The 15,853-nt window shown below is 41.5% G+C and overlaps 1 protein-coding gene and 1 pseudogene across 1 annotated transcript; both read right to left on the bottom strand.

Moving 5' to 3' along the window:
- Positions 1 to 913: 913 nt before the first annotated feature.
- LOC147391144 (uncharacterized) lies at positions 914 to 2,220 on the bottom strand. The gene is made up of 4 exons (XM_086459798.1): positions 1,800 to 2,220; positions 1,496 to 1,717; positions 1,351 to 1,410; positions 914 to 1,238 (listed from the first exon to the last, which is right to left on the bottom strand). Exons 1-4 carry the CDS (start codon positions 1,977 to 1,979, stop codon positions 1,011 to 1,013), a joined length of 690 nt encoding a protein of 229 aa, XP_086315924.1. The 5' UTR covers positions 1,980 to 2,220; the 3' UTR covers positions 914 to 1,010.
- Positions 2,221 to 12,039: 9,819 nt separating this feature from the next.
- On the bottom strand, positions 12,040 to 14,404 carry LOC147391143 (pentatricopeptide repeat-containing protein At2g29760, chloroplastic pseudogene; annotated as a pseudogene).
- Between the last annotated feature and the right edge of the window lie 1,449 nt (positions 14,405 to 15,853).

Genomic DNA, 15,853 nt, shown 5'->3' with positions numbered 1-15,853 from the left:
TAGTGGGAGTCATTTCATGTACCCCAAACCGGAAAAGATTAAGCTCGGGAATCCAATACCCCAACATAGCCTCGATCAAACCCCATTGCAATGGGACCTTAGGCAACGAGAGGGTGAACCCCAACTTGTTCAAGCACCATCGAGCTCTATCATCATTGTCCATGCTATCTATCCAACTACTCAAAAAGGAGTCAACAATGCCATACCTTTTCAGGTTGGGAAGAGTGGATGACACCTCCATAGAGCTTGAGAAGAAGCTTGAGGGAAGAAGAAGAGTAAAAATCGGCCAAAAGTAAAAAAGGGAAGTAAAGGTGAAAGTGAGATGTTAGGGCAAGGTGAAAGCTTAAGTAAATCATGCTGGTCCGTGCCCAAAACACGGATGCAATCAAAGATGACTCATCCGTGCCAACAACACGGATGAAGCAAGATATGACTGATCCGTTCCCATAGCACGGATAAGACATAAAATACCCTATCCGTGCTCTTGGAACGGATGAACCATTGAAAAGTCCATCCGTGCTGAGAGCACGGACCAGAACATTCTTCAGCCTCGGACCAAATCAGTAGAAGTGCTGATAGCTCCGGATTATCTAACGTTTATTCCTACATACTCGATAAATGTTTTCAAAACTCGCAAAATTTCCCGAGATATATATCGGGCACATGGGAACTCGTCAAGATCATATTAGGCCAAATTAGACCTCGAAGGACCGCATTACCCGCCATGAGCCCAAACGACTCACAGGGTCCTTGGGACCCTCATCGCCCCCTTTTACCCGCTAATAGACTTGCCGACACTCAAAAAGGCTCAAGAACCTCAATGAACGATATCTCACCTGAGAAGTGCGAATGAATTAAACACATAGTCCTGACAATGTAACAAGTGCAAGGAACAATGAGCATAAATGCATATATATATACCAAGATTATAATGTCTGCATACAATAGCTGAAAGTCTAACATAGAAGTATCTAATGTTTTGCAAGGTACATAAAAAAAAAAAAAAAAAGTCAGACAGAGGGGGGAGCATCGTCCCGAGCACTCTGAGTCTCTGGGATAGTTCCCGAAGAAGATCCAGCCACCGCACCCGAGCCAGACACCCCGGAAGAAGGTAGGCCGTGCATCCGCAACCGTCCCTCCGAATCCGTGAAGAATAGCTCCGCATCCAGGGCAGCATCTTGCTCCGTAGTACCCGCGAGATCAACGCCAGGGACAACAGGTCCGGTAGAAGGGGAGGCCTGAAAATAAGAGAAACGAAGCACAATGACATATGCAGCATGGGTATAGAAATGAACAAATGATATATGCAGCATGGGTAAAGAAATGAACGGCTAAAATGAAAGTACTTACCCTAGGAGGTGTCGGAGGCCGCGCAGAGGTGCTCGCTCCATCTCGGCGTCGATAATAGTCCTGGAAATATCATATGTTGGAACCAGTCAGAATTTAAAACCATGAACTACGAGCTACAAGACAGAAAGTAAGCAAAATGACGTACCATCTCAGCCTGAAAGCGAGACTCACGCATGGCCATCTCCAGTTCCAACTCTTGGATCCGGGCCGCCTGAGTCTCGAGACGAGCCTCCTGCTCCTCCAACCGAGCAGCCTGCTCCTCCACCTCCGCCCTAGAGGCCCTCCACCTGTTCTCCATCTCCACTGCCCTCGCCGCTTGGGCCTCGATCACATCGTAACCCTCTCGAAGACGACGAAGATCATCAGCCTGAAAACAAGAAAGTCAACCAAGTAAGAATGATAAAAAGCAGAAAATTCTACAAGAAGGAAGGCAATGATGGAATATATACCGTGACAGCATGCTCCTGTAGAAGGACCCCTCCAATCTCAGTAATCCCGGCCCGGGCAGTAACAGCAGGCATAATGCACCCAATGGAGGCCTCTCGGAACCACACCTGATAGTCACCCCCTCTCACCAGTCCGGCGGCATCTACACCCCTCGCCTGGGCGAGATACTCATCCACCGTCATCGCACCCGAGATAGGCTCAGGTGGAGCGACAGGGATGCGAAGACTCCCGTCATGCTGAAAGAACAAGCGCTCCCCTAGATAGAATGTATATCTCTGCTCACCAATAAAGTAGGGGTAGCGCTGTCGCCTGGTATTACGCCTGTAGGCGTTCCTCACCTCCTGCCTCCCGCTAACGGTGCGGGGAAGGTCTCGCAAAGTAACAGAGAAGATCTGCAAAAGAGATAGTCAAAAGACAGAAAAGTTTAAGGCCAAACGAAAGAGGAAAGTCCAAGTACTCACGTCTCGAAGACGACACCGGTCGATGTGGGCCCGTGCACTCCTAGGGCTGCTCCTAATGGCCCTAGCATCTCTGGTGGCCCAAAACGCCCCCAATGGGTAACCCTCGTCAGGATGACGACGGGTGGGCAGATAAAAGGGAAAGTAGACGTGAACGAAGATCTGTAAGAAAGAGCAAGGCGTCAGATGAGAAAATAGGAAGGGGAAGGAGAATTAGATAGAGAAATAAAGTCAGGACCCAGTTTACCTCAATAAAATGCCAAAAGAAACGAGTAGAGATGCCAGCGCCACGGGGCGCAGTAATGCCCATCACTACTCGATCAAGACCAGCCAGAATGGTACCATAAATGAGGCTACCCCAATCAAAATCGCCAATGTGGTCGATATCATGCATAACAGAGAGAAATGTGGTGGAAACTGAGGAATCATCCTCTAAGAAGAAACAGCTACCAATGAGAAGGAGAAAGCAGATCCGAAAGATAATGTCAAAATCACGATCACCAAAGCGGGCCGATCTCTCTCTATAAGTAGACGGAGCTCCATCCTCTCCCTCAATCAACAGTAGACCCACCAACACCTCTGTGCTAATCCTACCCTGCTTCCCCACCATGGAAGCGGGTACTCTAGTGATGCCCAACAGCTCTCCCACCTCCTGGATAGATAACAGAGTCAAAGGCAGAGGCTCCCCATCCATCGCGATACCTGTAATCGCCACAAAATCCGAAGGCCTGATGCCTATCTCCACCTCTGGCATGTGGAATGAATGAGTCGCCGGAAACCACCTCTCCACCATGGCCAAGAACAAGGGTCGATCCGCCTTGAAAGACGGTATCTGCAAGAAAGCACCAAAACCCACGGTGGCAAACTGCGTCCGAATGTCATCCGAGAATAGGGCGGCCATAGAAAGAAAGGCACTCCACCTACCCCTGAAACTGGCTGAAGGATAGGGTGTAGGGATGTCCAAACGAACTAACATAGAAACATGCCTCCCTAATCCACGGAGAAGAGAGGTATCTGGTACTCTCTCACTCTCCTCTGCAGGAATCTCAACCCTAGGAACCTCTCGGCCAACTCTACCGGCGCCTACGGTCCTATCCGCCCGACCTCGGCCACCGCGTCGACCTCTACCACCACTACCGCTCGGCAGATCCTCAACTGGACCACTATGAGAAGAACTGGCCTCATCTGCCCTGCTGCCAGACGAAGAACCAGCTACCGACGCTGAATCAGGCCTACGTGAAGGCTGTCTCGGCCAACCATACTCCGTGGCCACGCCGGATCCCAAGGCAAAGCGAGCCCGAGTCCAGGGCCTCGCCTCCTCCTCCTCATCATCGGATGACTGATGCACTACTCGGCTCCTCCGCTCTCTACCCATCTGCAAGTCACCATGTGATCAATCAACAGCGCAAAAGTCCCGTATCTCGAGGAATCTGCCTAGGTTAAGTCAAGTCAAACCCATCCAACCAAAGCCAAACCTGGGTCAACTCAACCTAAAACCCAGTCAACTCGACCAACTCACCCAAAACCGACCCAACCCGACTCAACTCAGTAAACGTGACCAACTCAGCCAGATCCAGTCAACCCAAGATCAAGTCATCCCGCAAATCCAGTCAAAACCAACCCAACTTAGTCAACCAAAAAGTCAAATCCATCCCATCTAGGTCAAATCTATGACCAACCCATCCGACCAAAGCCAAACCTGGGTCAACTCAACCTAAAACCCAGTCAACTCGACCAACTCACCCAAAACCGATCCAACCCAATTCAGCCCAGTGAACAAGTCCGGCTCAGGCAAACTCAATCAACCCGAGATCAAGACAACCATTAAATCCGGTCAAAATCAGGTCGACTCATTTGGTCCAGTCAACCTAAGTCAACCCGATTAACCCAGTCCACCCATTAAGTCAAATCAATCCCAGCCAAACCTAGTCAACCTAACCCATCTGAGTCAAATCCTATCTAACCGGCCAACCCGTTCTACATCCAGCATAACCCAATACACAACCCCTCACTCCAAACTACCTAAAACAACCAGTCCGAATCCCCATCCATGCAATCCGTTAACAACTTCAAACCACCCCGCAACAAACCACCATCATCCATTTCTTCAAGCCCCAAGCTCCATCTATCAAAACAACCCCAACATCCCCACTAATTCCATGAGCCAACAATATATACACCCGGTCGAAATGTAAAAGAAAAATGATAAAACAACAAAAGAACAAGAAAAGGGGACAACGAGTGACGAGCATAACAAACATTCAAAGGGTGGAAAACAGGTGCACTCGCTACAAAATACATGGAAAATAGGAGCATATGGCATGTGAAGCATACAAAGCAAAATCAAAAAGGAAGTAACATGAAACGGTGATATAGACTACGCATGGATCAAGTAAGCAGGAAAGAGAAGGAAGGATCAATTAAAGACTTACCTCAATGCGAAATCAAAGACCAAACAAGCTCTTCGAAGCTTTAAACGATCAAACGCAAACACGCACGCCCGTTCACTCTCCCAAGCAAACCCAAGGAACAAATCGATGAAAAAGTAAAGAGAAGAGGGGAGAAGTTAATGAGAAGACAAAGAGGCAAGAAGTGAATCGTCAAAAGTCGCCAGAGAAAAAGAAAAACCGAAGGGAAACGGAGAAGAAACTGAAAATGAAAGGGCGTGCAGGCTTTAACCGTTTGAAATTCGTACTGGTCCGTATCACCAGTACGGATAAGGCCTAAACAATGCCATCCGTGCCACCAGAACGGAAAAAACGATTTTAATTGGATCCGTGCCCCAGGAACGGATGAGATAAAAATAATAATATCCGTGTTTTAGACACGGGTCGAATCACTCCAAACGTCATCCGTGTCTTAAGCACGGATCATTAAAAAAAAAAAAAAAAATCAAAAATCAAACATCGAAAAACCTTTTGAGTTGCACTCAATTTCGATTTGTTAAAACACGGCCGAGAAATACCCAAATTTCAAAAATCATCCAATCTTCGTCAAATCTGAGGTCTCACACGAGCTCCGCGCCATTGAGACCAAAGAATCAATAAGGTAACTCTGTCAGACCCCGTGCTTGAGTAACCATTTTTATGCAAAAGTCATCAATTCAACCGATAATTCGAAGTCGTGTTTTGCAAAATTTCATCGGGCCCGTACAAATAGGGGTTTAGTCTATTCTTTGCAGTTCTTTGCACGCAATTCCTGCAAAGAAGGGCAGCTGTAGACACCTCAATTTGAACGGGCCCTCGCTCGAAAGGGCCCCAAAACAATGATGTTTCAATAAAACTGACCAACGGGCCTTAATGGCCCGAATCATCAAAAATGATATCTTCGCCGAAACCCAAGCCACTAACACCTTTCAATGGGTTAGTAGGTCCACCAAAAGGGTTCGGCACACTCCCATCTACCCCGCTCCATGCAAAATACCGATTTTCCAACAAAAGGGGCCAACGGGCCCCTAAGGCCCAAAACACCAAAAGTAGTAACCACGGTTAAATCAATGCCCCTAAGACCACCCCGTGGTCTCAAGGACCCGCAAAGAGGGTAGTGACTCATCCCACAACTGTTCAACATCGTCGCTCCACGCTCACGTACAAACAATCGATAAATTCCCCAACGGGCCCAAAAGCCCGATTCGCCAACACGTGGCATTTTGATTAAATCAATAGTTTCAAAAAAATCAAAAAATCAAAAAAATAAAATGCGAGACTTGGGATGCCTACCCCTTCATCGTTCCATCTCCAAATCCACAAACACCTTAAACCCACTCAAGGCCCACAAACCATTAACTCATTTTTAGAATTTTTTTCACCTCACCCCTAAGCTAAAAATCAATCCTACATCATTTAAACCTTAAAACCAACCTACCTTATCAAAATTCAATCCAAAATGAGCCTTGTCCAATCCAAAACAACCTACATCTCCTATAAGCCTAAGCCCAACCCATAAAAAAGCCCTCTAACCATTATCCATACCCCATTCACTATCCAACCCACAACCCAACCCATCAACCCTTACTCACATCAACCAATCAACCCCTCAACATCAAAAGATGACACTTGTCATCACCATCCTTCACCTCCCTCATCCAATCACCCACTCCCATCACCATGCTCTAAACAACACATCTAACCCATCTCACCTCTCTCCAAAATCACCTCAACCCATACCCTACCCTAACCTAACCTATCCCCATCCTCTAACATCATCAACCACCCACACCTCCACCCATACCCTAATCCATCACCAACATCAACCCCCACATCACCACCCATACCTCTACCCATCATCTTCCTTAAAACACTCCAATAAAATCAACTCAACCCATACTTCATTCATCATCAATCAACTAACCCATTTCTCTCTCCCTAATCAAACAACCCCCATCAACCAATCAACCAATCTCATTCCTCACCCTCTCATCATGATTGCCACATGGCATCATCTCCTTTCTCCTCCCAAAAACTAACTTAACAACCTCTTACACAACCCATTCCCCTAAATCTACACACCTCACCTCATCAACCAACCTAACACTCATTCTCTAAACTACTCTCTTACACCCCCACTCCACCACCAACCATCACTCATGTCAACCCATCCAACACTCTACCCAAATGGGTTCGGGTAGGATCCAACCCATTTGGGTCTAAACCTCACCCATTTTCATTCATTACACATTTACCCTCCATTTCACCTTAAATTTCACACCCCTCACTCCTAAATCCTATACCATTACCCCTTCTCTCACATTTTAACCCCATTATACCCCCAAACCCCCTCCAAACACCTATAAATACCTCCCCTCTCACCCCAAAAATGGTTACACCAAGTCTCCATAAGAAAAAAATCTACTCTATCTATTCCTCCTCACCACTCTCTCACAACACACTCTAAGAGAAATAACTTCACTCTCAACTCACCAAGGACTAAAGAGAATTCAAAGAAGAGGAAGAAGAAGAAAAAGAAGAAGAAGAAGTCCAAGAGTACAAGGTGGGAGCAATCAACACCCCCCCCCTTTTTCCTTTCTCTACCCTCTCCTCATCCCTCTTCTATCATCCCCCTCTTTTCATTTTATTTTAAATGGGTTGAGCATGAATGGACCTCAAGGCTTGGATCTACAAAGGTCATCTCCATTGATGAGATGATCCTATGATCAAGCCAAAATTAAATCCCTACTTAGGGAACAAATGTACCCATGTGGCACACTTTCCACTTTCTTTTAAAAATCAAAATGACCGAGTTATTTGAGGTTACCACCACGTGGCGGGGAGAAAGGGGTGCCTAACACCTTCCCTTTTTTCCAATTGAGCCGCTTACCCAAATCTCGAGGTTTGACTACCCCTTATCCATCGTGAGTCACTAAAATGCCAAAATCTCATCTTTTGGAAAATGTACCTCGGGTGACCATTCACACCCACTTCCAACTTGAATGGTGGCGACTCCAATATTTAGTAGTTGTGGTTGTCATGACGACGAAAACCACGTAGCTACAGTCTTGATTTACACTTAAGGTTGAACAGTTCAAGACATCATGTTCACTGTTTAGCTAGTAAATCCTATAGTAAGTTCAAAGACACAAGCTACCTATCTCGATATAGTATATTTTTTATTTGTACTCTCTTTATTTTGTTTTATTTTATCGTCATTTTAGTTGTCGTCATTTTCATTTATGTGGGGGATTGTTAGAAAAAATCTACAGTTTTTTCAGAATTTTGTGACGAACTAGGTTTTTTTGAGCTACGATTTAAGTGGGTCCCACACTTTATTTGAGGTGGGACCACTTAAAAACTTATTTTTCTCATTGAAGAGAATAATTTCATTTATTTAGTTGTTTAAAATCCTTTTTGGATGAATGAGAAATCGACTCCAAACAACCCCTACTAGCCATGGTTTGTTATATGTGGTTTGTAGAACTATTGAGTTTATTAGTAAAACTCTTTACTCCCACATTTGATAAGAATAAGAAATTTGTTTAGTTATTATATAGAACTTCTCATATCACTTAAGTGAATATGAAAGAGAGACTTTTATAAGCCCATGCACTCGCAAGGGGCCCATGGGCTCAAAAAAGATTTAAATCATTGGTCCAAAATATCCTTAGTGCATGTGCATGCACACGATGTGCTCGCAAGGGGGGTGCAAATTTCGACAATTTGACTTCACATGGGTGTATGCGATGGGCCATTTTGCTAATTTACTTGTTGGGCCCCCTTAATTCCTATCACTATCTAATAAAGACACCTCTTATTTTCTATGGGTGCCTGTTTGTCCAGTTAGGACACTTATTTTGATTTTTTTGTTGTCTCTTAAGAGACACCTTCCCTTTTTCAAGACACATTATGTCTTTTAGAATCTTCTATTTTCAAGAGACACCATGTCTTTTACTATTTTATAAATAGGTCATTTCGACCTTAGTTTTTTCATTCAAATTTTTTTCTCTTCTTTGCTGTTTTAACTTGCTTGCAATCTGATTTCTCGTTTATATTCCTTGAGACTACAAACTTAGCGTTCAGTTCGTTAAACATGTAGATTGAAGTAATGCCTCTGCACGTGTGATTGTTTTATCCAGGGAGACAATTGTTCATTGATATGTGGGCACCAAATTGCGGGAATAGAATTTTCTTAAGGACATAGTGTTCAACACAAGCCTCGATCAATCTTTATTTTGTTCGCTTCTCGAGTATCTACCAAATAACATGATCATATGGTGAAAAGTTTGTAAAAAATCAAAAACAATTTTTTTTTTTTAAAGTTTGGAATCTTAAAAAGACTTAGGAAAATTCTTACCGCAAAAAGATGGAAGAAGGAAGCATTCATAAGAGAAGTCGAGTCTAGCTTACTAATAGATTCATCATCCTTCACTAGATAAGAAGATTCGGGGATACACTTAGCAATATAAGGATTCTCAATAGTAGATTGGTCTTCTTTAATAGATCCATTAGCAAAACATTCATTCAGCTACCAAAGTAGATGAGAATGAATCATGGAGAGGACTAGGAGAAGCAATTGTAATCAGGGCAGTCTAAAGATCGGGATCCTTCACAGTAATGTGAGGAAACTCCAAAAGCACCAAATGAGAAGGATCCGAAGGAGCATCTAAAGAGGGTCTAGAATTTTCCTTAGGTTGTTTCTCCTTACTCTACATAAAGAGATTTTTTTTTCCTCTTGAGAAGAAGAACCAATGATAGGCAAGATAGGCAATCACTCAATATGATAACTTCAGTTTGAGAAGCTTGATCACTATCTAAAGAACAACTCTGCAGCCAAATAGTCTTGATATAGGAAAATAAAACTAAAAGTTGAGAACGAGGAAGCCTAAGAAAAGGAGGAAAAAAAAGAATTTAGTAGTCTCTTTGAGATATAGAAAAGCTGACAGCTCGTTTGACTAGAAGGTGTCAATCTAGACTTAACTCTGACAGATTCAAATAAAGATTTCCTATAGAAAAGATATATAAGTAAAGAAAAAAAATATAAAGGTAAAAAGAAATTCAAATGGAAGCCAGCATTTAATCCAATAAATTATTGGAACAGGCAAAGGGTTACTCTCCTTGGATAAATCATCAAACTCCTAATTGTCTAATATGACTATTAGATCAAGGTACCAAAGTTTTTTAAAAATAGATAAGCCAGTGATCAAATGATCACTTCTAGCAGCCAAAAAGTAGTTGCGATGTCCTGAAGGGGATGACATTAAGAGGTAAAGAAATAAAAGTTATTTTATTCCTAAACCAAATTTATGAATATCACTCAAGGCAGACATGCCACAAACAATCCTAAGAAACTTCCCATTGACTCTACTAGAGTGAAGATTAAAAAGATTGAGAGACTTTTTAACAAGTTTGGGAAGAGGAAACTTATGCCCTGCATAGAGTTGTCCAAGGTAAAAAAAACATTCATCGGGGCCAATGGATGGATTATCAATATTTTCTAGTCGCCTAAGTGTTTTACATCCCTAGGAAAACTAAACTGATTGCGAAGTTCTTCAATAGAGATGTCAAATTAGGAAGAGATGTGTTGCAAAATAATAAAGTTCAAAGAATTAAACTAGACAAGGAAAAGGGAAAGAAGGATTAAACACATCGATTTTATCATAGAATCAATGACCGAAGATGAAGAACAAATAAATTCCCAATGAAGTTAATCTCCCAAAAAGCCTATAGCTTTCCACCAAAAAGAAGAATAGAATGAGAAGAATGAAGAGAAACCTAGGCTTTTATAAGAAATCTTGCTTGTGAAATTAGTATAAAAGAGATTTGATAAATATTCTTCACTAGAATAAAATGTTTTCTAATCCCTATGTAGAAGATTCTAAGACTCTTAGATTTTAGTAATATCTAAGATCCTAAGAGGGGGCATTGTAGGGACCAAAAATACTTGATCTTAGGGATTAGAAAATTAAATATTTCGACCCAACCCAAACCTGATTATTCAAGTGGTTCGGTCATGCAAGAGGTCTGACTCATCATTGATCCACGCCTCAAGTGGTTCGGTCCTAAAGGGGTCCGACCCTTTATTCATACCTAAGGTGGTTCGACTTCCTAAGGAGCTGACCCTTTGTCAACTTGCAGCTAATGTGGTTTGGCCTCCATAGGTGACAACCCTTTGTTAACTCATGTCCAAGGTGGTTTGGCCTCCTTAAGGAGCCGACTCCTTGAAACTTCACCCAAAGGAGGTTTGGCATCTTCAAGGAGCCATCCCCTTGCCACTTTGTCCAAAGGAGGCTCGGCCTTCTCAACGAGCCCACCCCTTGCTACTTCAGCCAAAGGAAGTTTGACCTCTCAAGGATCCGACCCCTTTATGCATCATCCGAAGAAGGATCTGTCCTTCTAGGGAACTACCCCTCTAGGGAACTAAACATAACGTCTAAGCAAAATTCGGTCCCTTTGAGAAGCCAACCTCTCGATATAACATCAAATATTATTTTACGAACTCATGAGTTTCACTCTGAAAACTACGCAAATAATGTAAAAGAGAAATGTTATCTTCAAATATACCACTAGAGTATTATTGTCAAAATAAATCCCAGGTACATAACACAACTAGGTCACCTCGAGGAACTAAGTAACCGAGTTGAAGAGGTTATAAAATAAAGGTCACTCCTTATGTCAATTTCAAAAGTCATGGGGAGTGGAGCTTTAAGACCATTATGAGTTCATGAGTCATTAATGGATTTAATATTAGACAACATGAAAAGTGATTACATTTGAGTTCAATGCTCTATATTAATGAGTCAACTCTTTAAATAGAGAGACTTCTCCCACTCAAACCTAAGGCTCAACACCTCGCAATTCTCTTTTTCTTAACTTCTTCTCTTTGCTTTGCATTTTCTATCAAGCACTAACTTGATAGTCAAATGCTCTTTGGCTGGCACCACACCGATGTCCTTTCTAGTAAAATCAACGGAGAAAACAATCAAAAAATAAAATTCAATAGGAGAAGACGAGTGGAAAAAGTGATAAGTCAACACAAATTTCAGGGATAAAAACATCATCAATAGTACAGATCTCAAGGAGTGTGAGACCCAAAAATCTACAATCTCCATCCTTGGTTTGTTATTTCATTGGTGTACAACTTTTAAGGAGTTCAAGGGTGTATTTTCGAGGATTACGTAGGAAGAATGATTGAGTGTGTTGTACCCATTGTCTGTTTATCTCGACTGGCTTGCCTTGTTATTTATAAAAGTTTATTTACTGATAACAAAAAAAATCTCCACAATTTCTTTATAAATGAAGGACTGCATTGGGCAAGTTAAAATAGTGGAGGGGCTATTTGTAGCTAGGCACTCTTTCAAAACTGCACAATGATTTGTATTCTTAACAATAAAACACTATGTTTCACTAGCAGTTGTTTACATGTGAATGTTTCGATGTGTTTCTTATTACCAAAAGTCCATACATGAACATGAACCTTCTCTGAAATGGTGAAAACGGCTTCGATCCCTTGCAACTATCTTTCGATTAAAAACCTTGGAAATAACTTTCAAAAAAGAGTGACAATCAACACAAACTCGAAGGTTCTTCACAATTTGAATTGGCGAACCAGGGGCAGTGCTCATCAAACCATAAGCGATAGCCAACTTTTCACTATGCAAGTATAGAGAATGTTCTTTTTCCTCCTCTTCTATATTAAACAAGACATCGGTAGTGTTCGATACATGGACACCAGCCAAATTTACCCGTCGGCACATCTCTTCAACCATCATATAAATGTTCTCTGTTTCAGTGTGTGATTTATCACCAGCAATGAATTGGTGAACAATTCCATTCACCTCCACCCAGCTGTACCCTGGTGTTTTCTGAATTCCTTTCAACTCCATTTGATTCCTTATTTTTGAGGCATTGTCCCACTGGTGGGCCCCAGCATAAATATTTGATAACATCACATAACGGCCACAAGAATTAGGTTCCAACTCGATTAAGCGCCTACTGACCTTCTCTGTTAGCTCAAAATGTTGCCCAATCCTACTCGCACCAAGAAGATTAGCCCACAGGACTGCATTAGCAGTTATGGGCATATTCTCTATGAAAGCCAATGCATCGTCCACGAGCCTCGCTCTACATAGCAAATCAACAATACATCCATAGTGTTCCATTCTTGGTTTAGTGTCATAAACTCTTTCCATTGCTCCAAAGATCTCGAGACCGTCGTTTACCAACCCCGTGTGGCTACATGCACATAACAACCCGATGAACGTCACATCATCTGGCCTTACGTTCTCACACTTCATCTGCTTGAAAAGCTTCAATGCATGTTGTCCATGACCATGCATAGCTAGCCCTCCAATCATTGTGTTCCATGTGAACACATTCCTTTCTTTCATCTGGTAAAAGACTTGTAGAGATAAATCTATACTTCCACACTTTGCATACATATCAACAAGAGCGGTCTCAAGCACAATATCGCGCTTTACTTTGTATCTATCAATCAACAGATGAATATACTTGCCTTGATCCAACGCTCCTGTCTGAGCACAAGCTGAGAGCACACTAACAAGTGTGACTTCATCAGGTTGAATCTTCTCACATTGCATTTCTCCAAAAAAAACCAACGACTCTCTAAAATACCCTAAATTAGCCAAACCCGATATCATTGAAGTCCATGTCAACACATCTCGTTCGGGCATATTCTTAAAGACCTCCTGTGCAGATTCCAAATCACCACATTTGCAGTACATGTCAATGATCCCATTACCAACACGAAGGTTCATCTCCAAATCGATCTCTTTCGAATAAGAATGAAGCAATCTTCCTTGCTCCAAGTCACCTAATTGAGCACAAGCCGAAACCAAACTAATCATGGTAATACAATCTGGTGTTATCTCATCCATTTGTATCATCTTCTCAAATAAATTGAAGGCTTGCTCATAAAACCCTCCGCTAATGTATGCCCCAATCATTATATTCCACGTCACGACATCTCGTAGAGGATTTTCAGCAAACAATATAAGAGCAGCGTTAAACGACTGACAATTTCCATACATTTGAATCAGAGAATTGGTGATGAACACATCAGATTGGAACCCAAACTTCAGAATCTTAGCATGAAATCCGGTACCCGATTCAAGTGCAGGTAAACGAGCACAAGCCGTCAAAACAAAAGGGTAAGTGAAATTATCAGGAACAACATCAGATTGAATCATAAAGTAATAAAATGAGATTGCTTGTGAAGGATAGGTGCTTCTAGCATAACCTCTAATCATGGTGTTCCAGATGTACATATCTGGATAGTTAATTTGGCCGAAAATTTTGTGGGCGTAATTGAGATCTGGGTATTTGGAGAGAGTGAGAAAGGAGATGAGCTTGCTTACAAGGATAAGTTCTTGGAAGAGGAAGTTTCGGAGAAGGAATGCGTGGGCTTGCTTGGTTTTCATGATAGTGGTGCAGTGCTTCTTTAACCAATTTAGGAAGAGAGGTTTGATTATCCATTTTGATGTAGAGATCATCACTCACGCCATCAAAGAAAGGTGATTCTTGTATACAACGAGGTTAAAACAGTAAAACTTTCAAGTTTGAAGCAGGGTTACCCAATTCATTGTCAAGGTATTGAACTGCGAATTAGTTCGAATGAACATTGATCGTGGTATGGTCATGGTTTTCAATCTCGGTCTGGCGTCTCCGACGAGTCAACTCGTCTCGTACGAGATAATCCATTAAACTCGATTAAAATAATTATCATTTTGTAATAAAATAGCACAGATTAAGAAATTTTTAGTCGTCAAGTGACATGTTTATTTATATAGTACATATTTAAAATCTAAAAAAGTTAATTATTTTAATCAAATATAAAAAATCTCAATTGACTTAGTCAAGTTTTACTGACTCAGACGAATTTTTCAAAATATTGTCTGAGATATCTCGTTTATTTAGCAAGATGATGTGAATGTTGAGACATAGTGCAAATCCGTATCATTATTTAATGAGAATGAGATGATTCAAGGGTGTCATCTCAATCTCGGACAAGATTAAAAACATGGGTACGGTTCGCATTGGGTTCATTTGCATAAATTTATCATAATTTTTAGAGAAATTATATCACCACACCAACTTTTATGTACAATATACTAATCTTTCTTAAGTTAAGGAAGAAAGGTGGATCTCCATTTTGTGCACTGAATATGATAAAATTCCGAGTTTGGTACATTGTTCATCTTAATTCCGAAAATATATTTTTCAAGTGATCGAATTTGTTACTTTTGTAATCTACGAATTTGTTGATAATTCGTAAATTCATCACTTTTGTTGTCAACGAATTCGTTGATAAAATACCAGATCAGCAATCTAACTGGTAATTTATCAGCAATCTTGCTGGTAATTTATTAGTGAATTCGTTGATTATAAAAGTGACAAATTAATTAGAAAAACATGTTATGGGAATTAAAATCCTTGTCAGCAATTCAAAATGTGGCAAAAATTCTATACGTGAAAATTTTGATTTTTATTCAATTTTGGATTGTAAAAATCCAGTCAAAATTTTGATATGTGGAAAATACGCGTCATATGATTAATACATGTATTAACCATCTTGTTTCAAAAATTTGTAAAAAAAAATTGATGTTAATGATGAAGGTGTTGATGGTAATAATGATGGTAGTGATAATGATAATATTGAGGTTATTGTTCAATTGGTTATTTTTTAAAGATTGTGCGGTCGGAATTCGGCGAACGGTTACGATGAATCTTACCGCACTGATACGAAGTCATCCTTAGCACCTCCTCCCTCGCGACGGTGTGGTACTTTCCAAAAATACTCCGACACCCAAATTAGAGAATCAGAGGAATCGACCTTAGTACTGGTTAGACTCCAATCACTCTAGCCGAATCCCCTTTAATAGTACTTACTGTGTTATTTATCCCTCCTCACTGCCCCTAAGGTTCCCCTTTCCATAGGCAGCAATCATGAGATTTTCACTAACTCTACAGAGTCGTTTACCTAATCAGATCTTGTGGTTCGATTATGCTTATCTGCAAATATCTCCTCTGTGATCTCCGGGATAGATGCGCACGCAACAGTTTTACAATTCTCTTCAGATCTGGCCTGTCCTACTTGGCAAGTCCGATCTGGTTTATCGCTACATTGCCATACTAGCCAGGCTAGGGTGG

Source organism: Akebia trifoliata, chromosome 11, assembly GCF_017979445.1.
Source record: "Akebia trifoliata isolate Shusen 1 chromosome 11, ASM1797944v1, whole genome shotgun sequence".
NCBI classification, from domain to species: domain Eukaryota; kingdom Viridiplantae; phylum Streptophyta; class Magnoliopsida; order Ranunculales; family Lardizabalaceae; genus Akebia; species Akebia trifoliata.
Note: the sequence above shows the minus strand (reverse complement) of the source record. Positions and strands in the feature narration are given on the sequence as shown.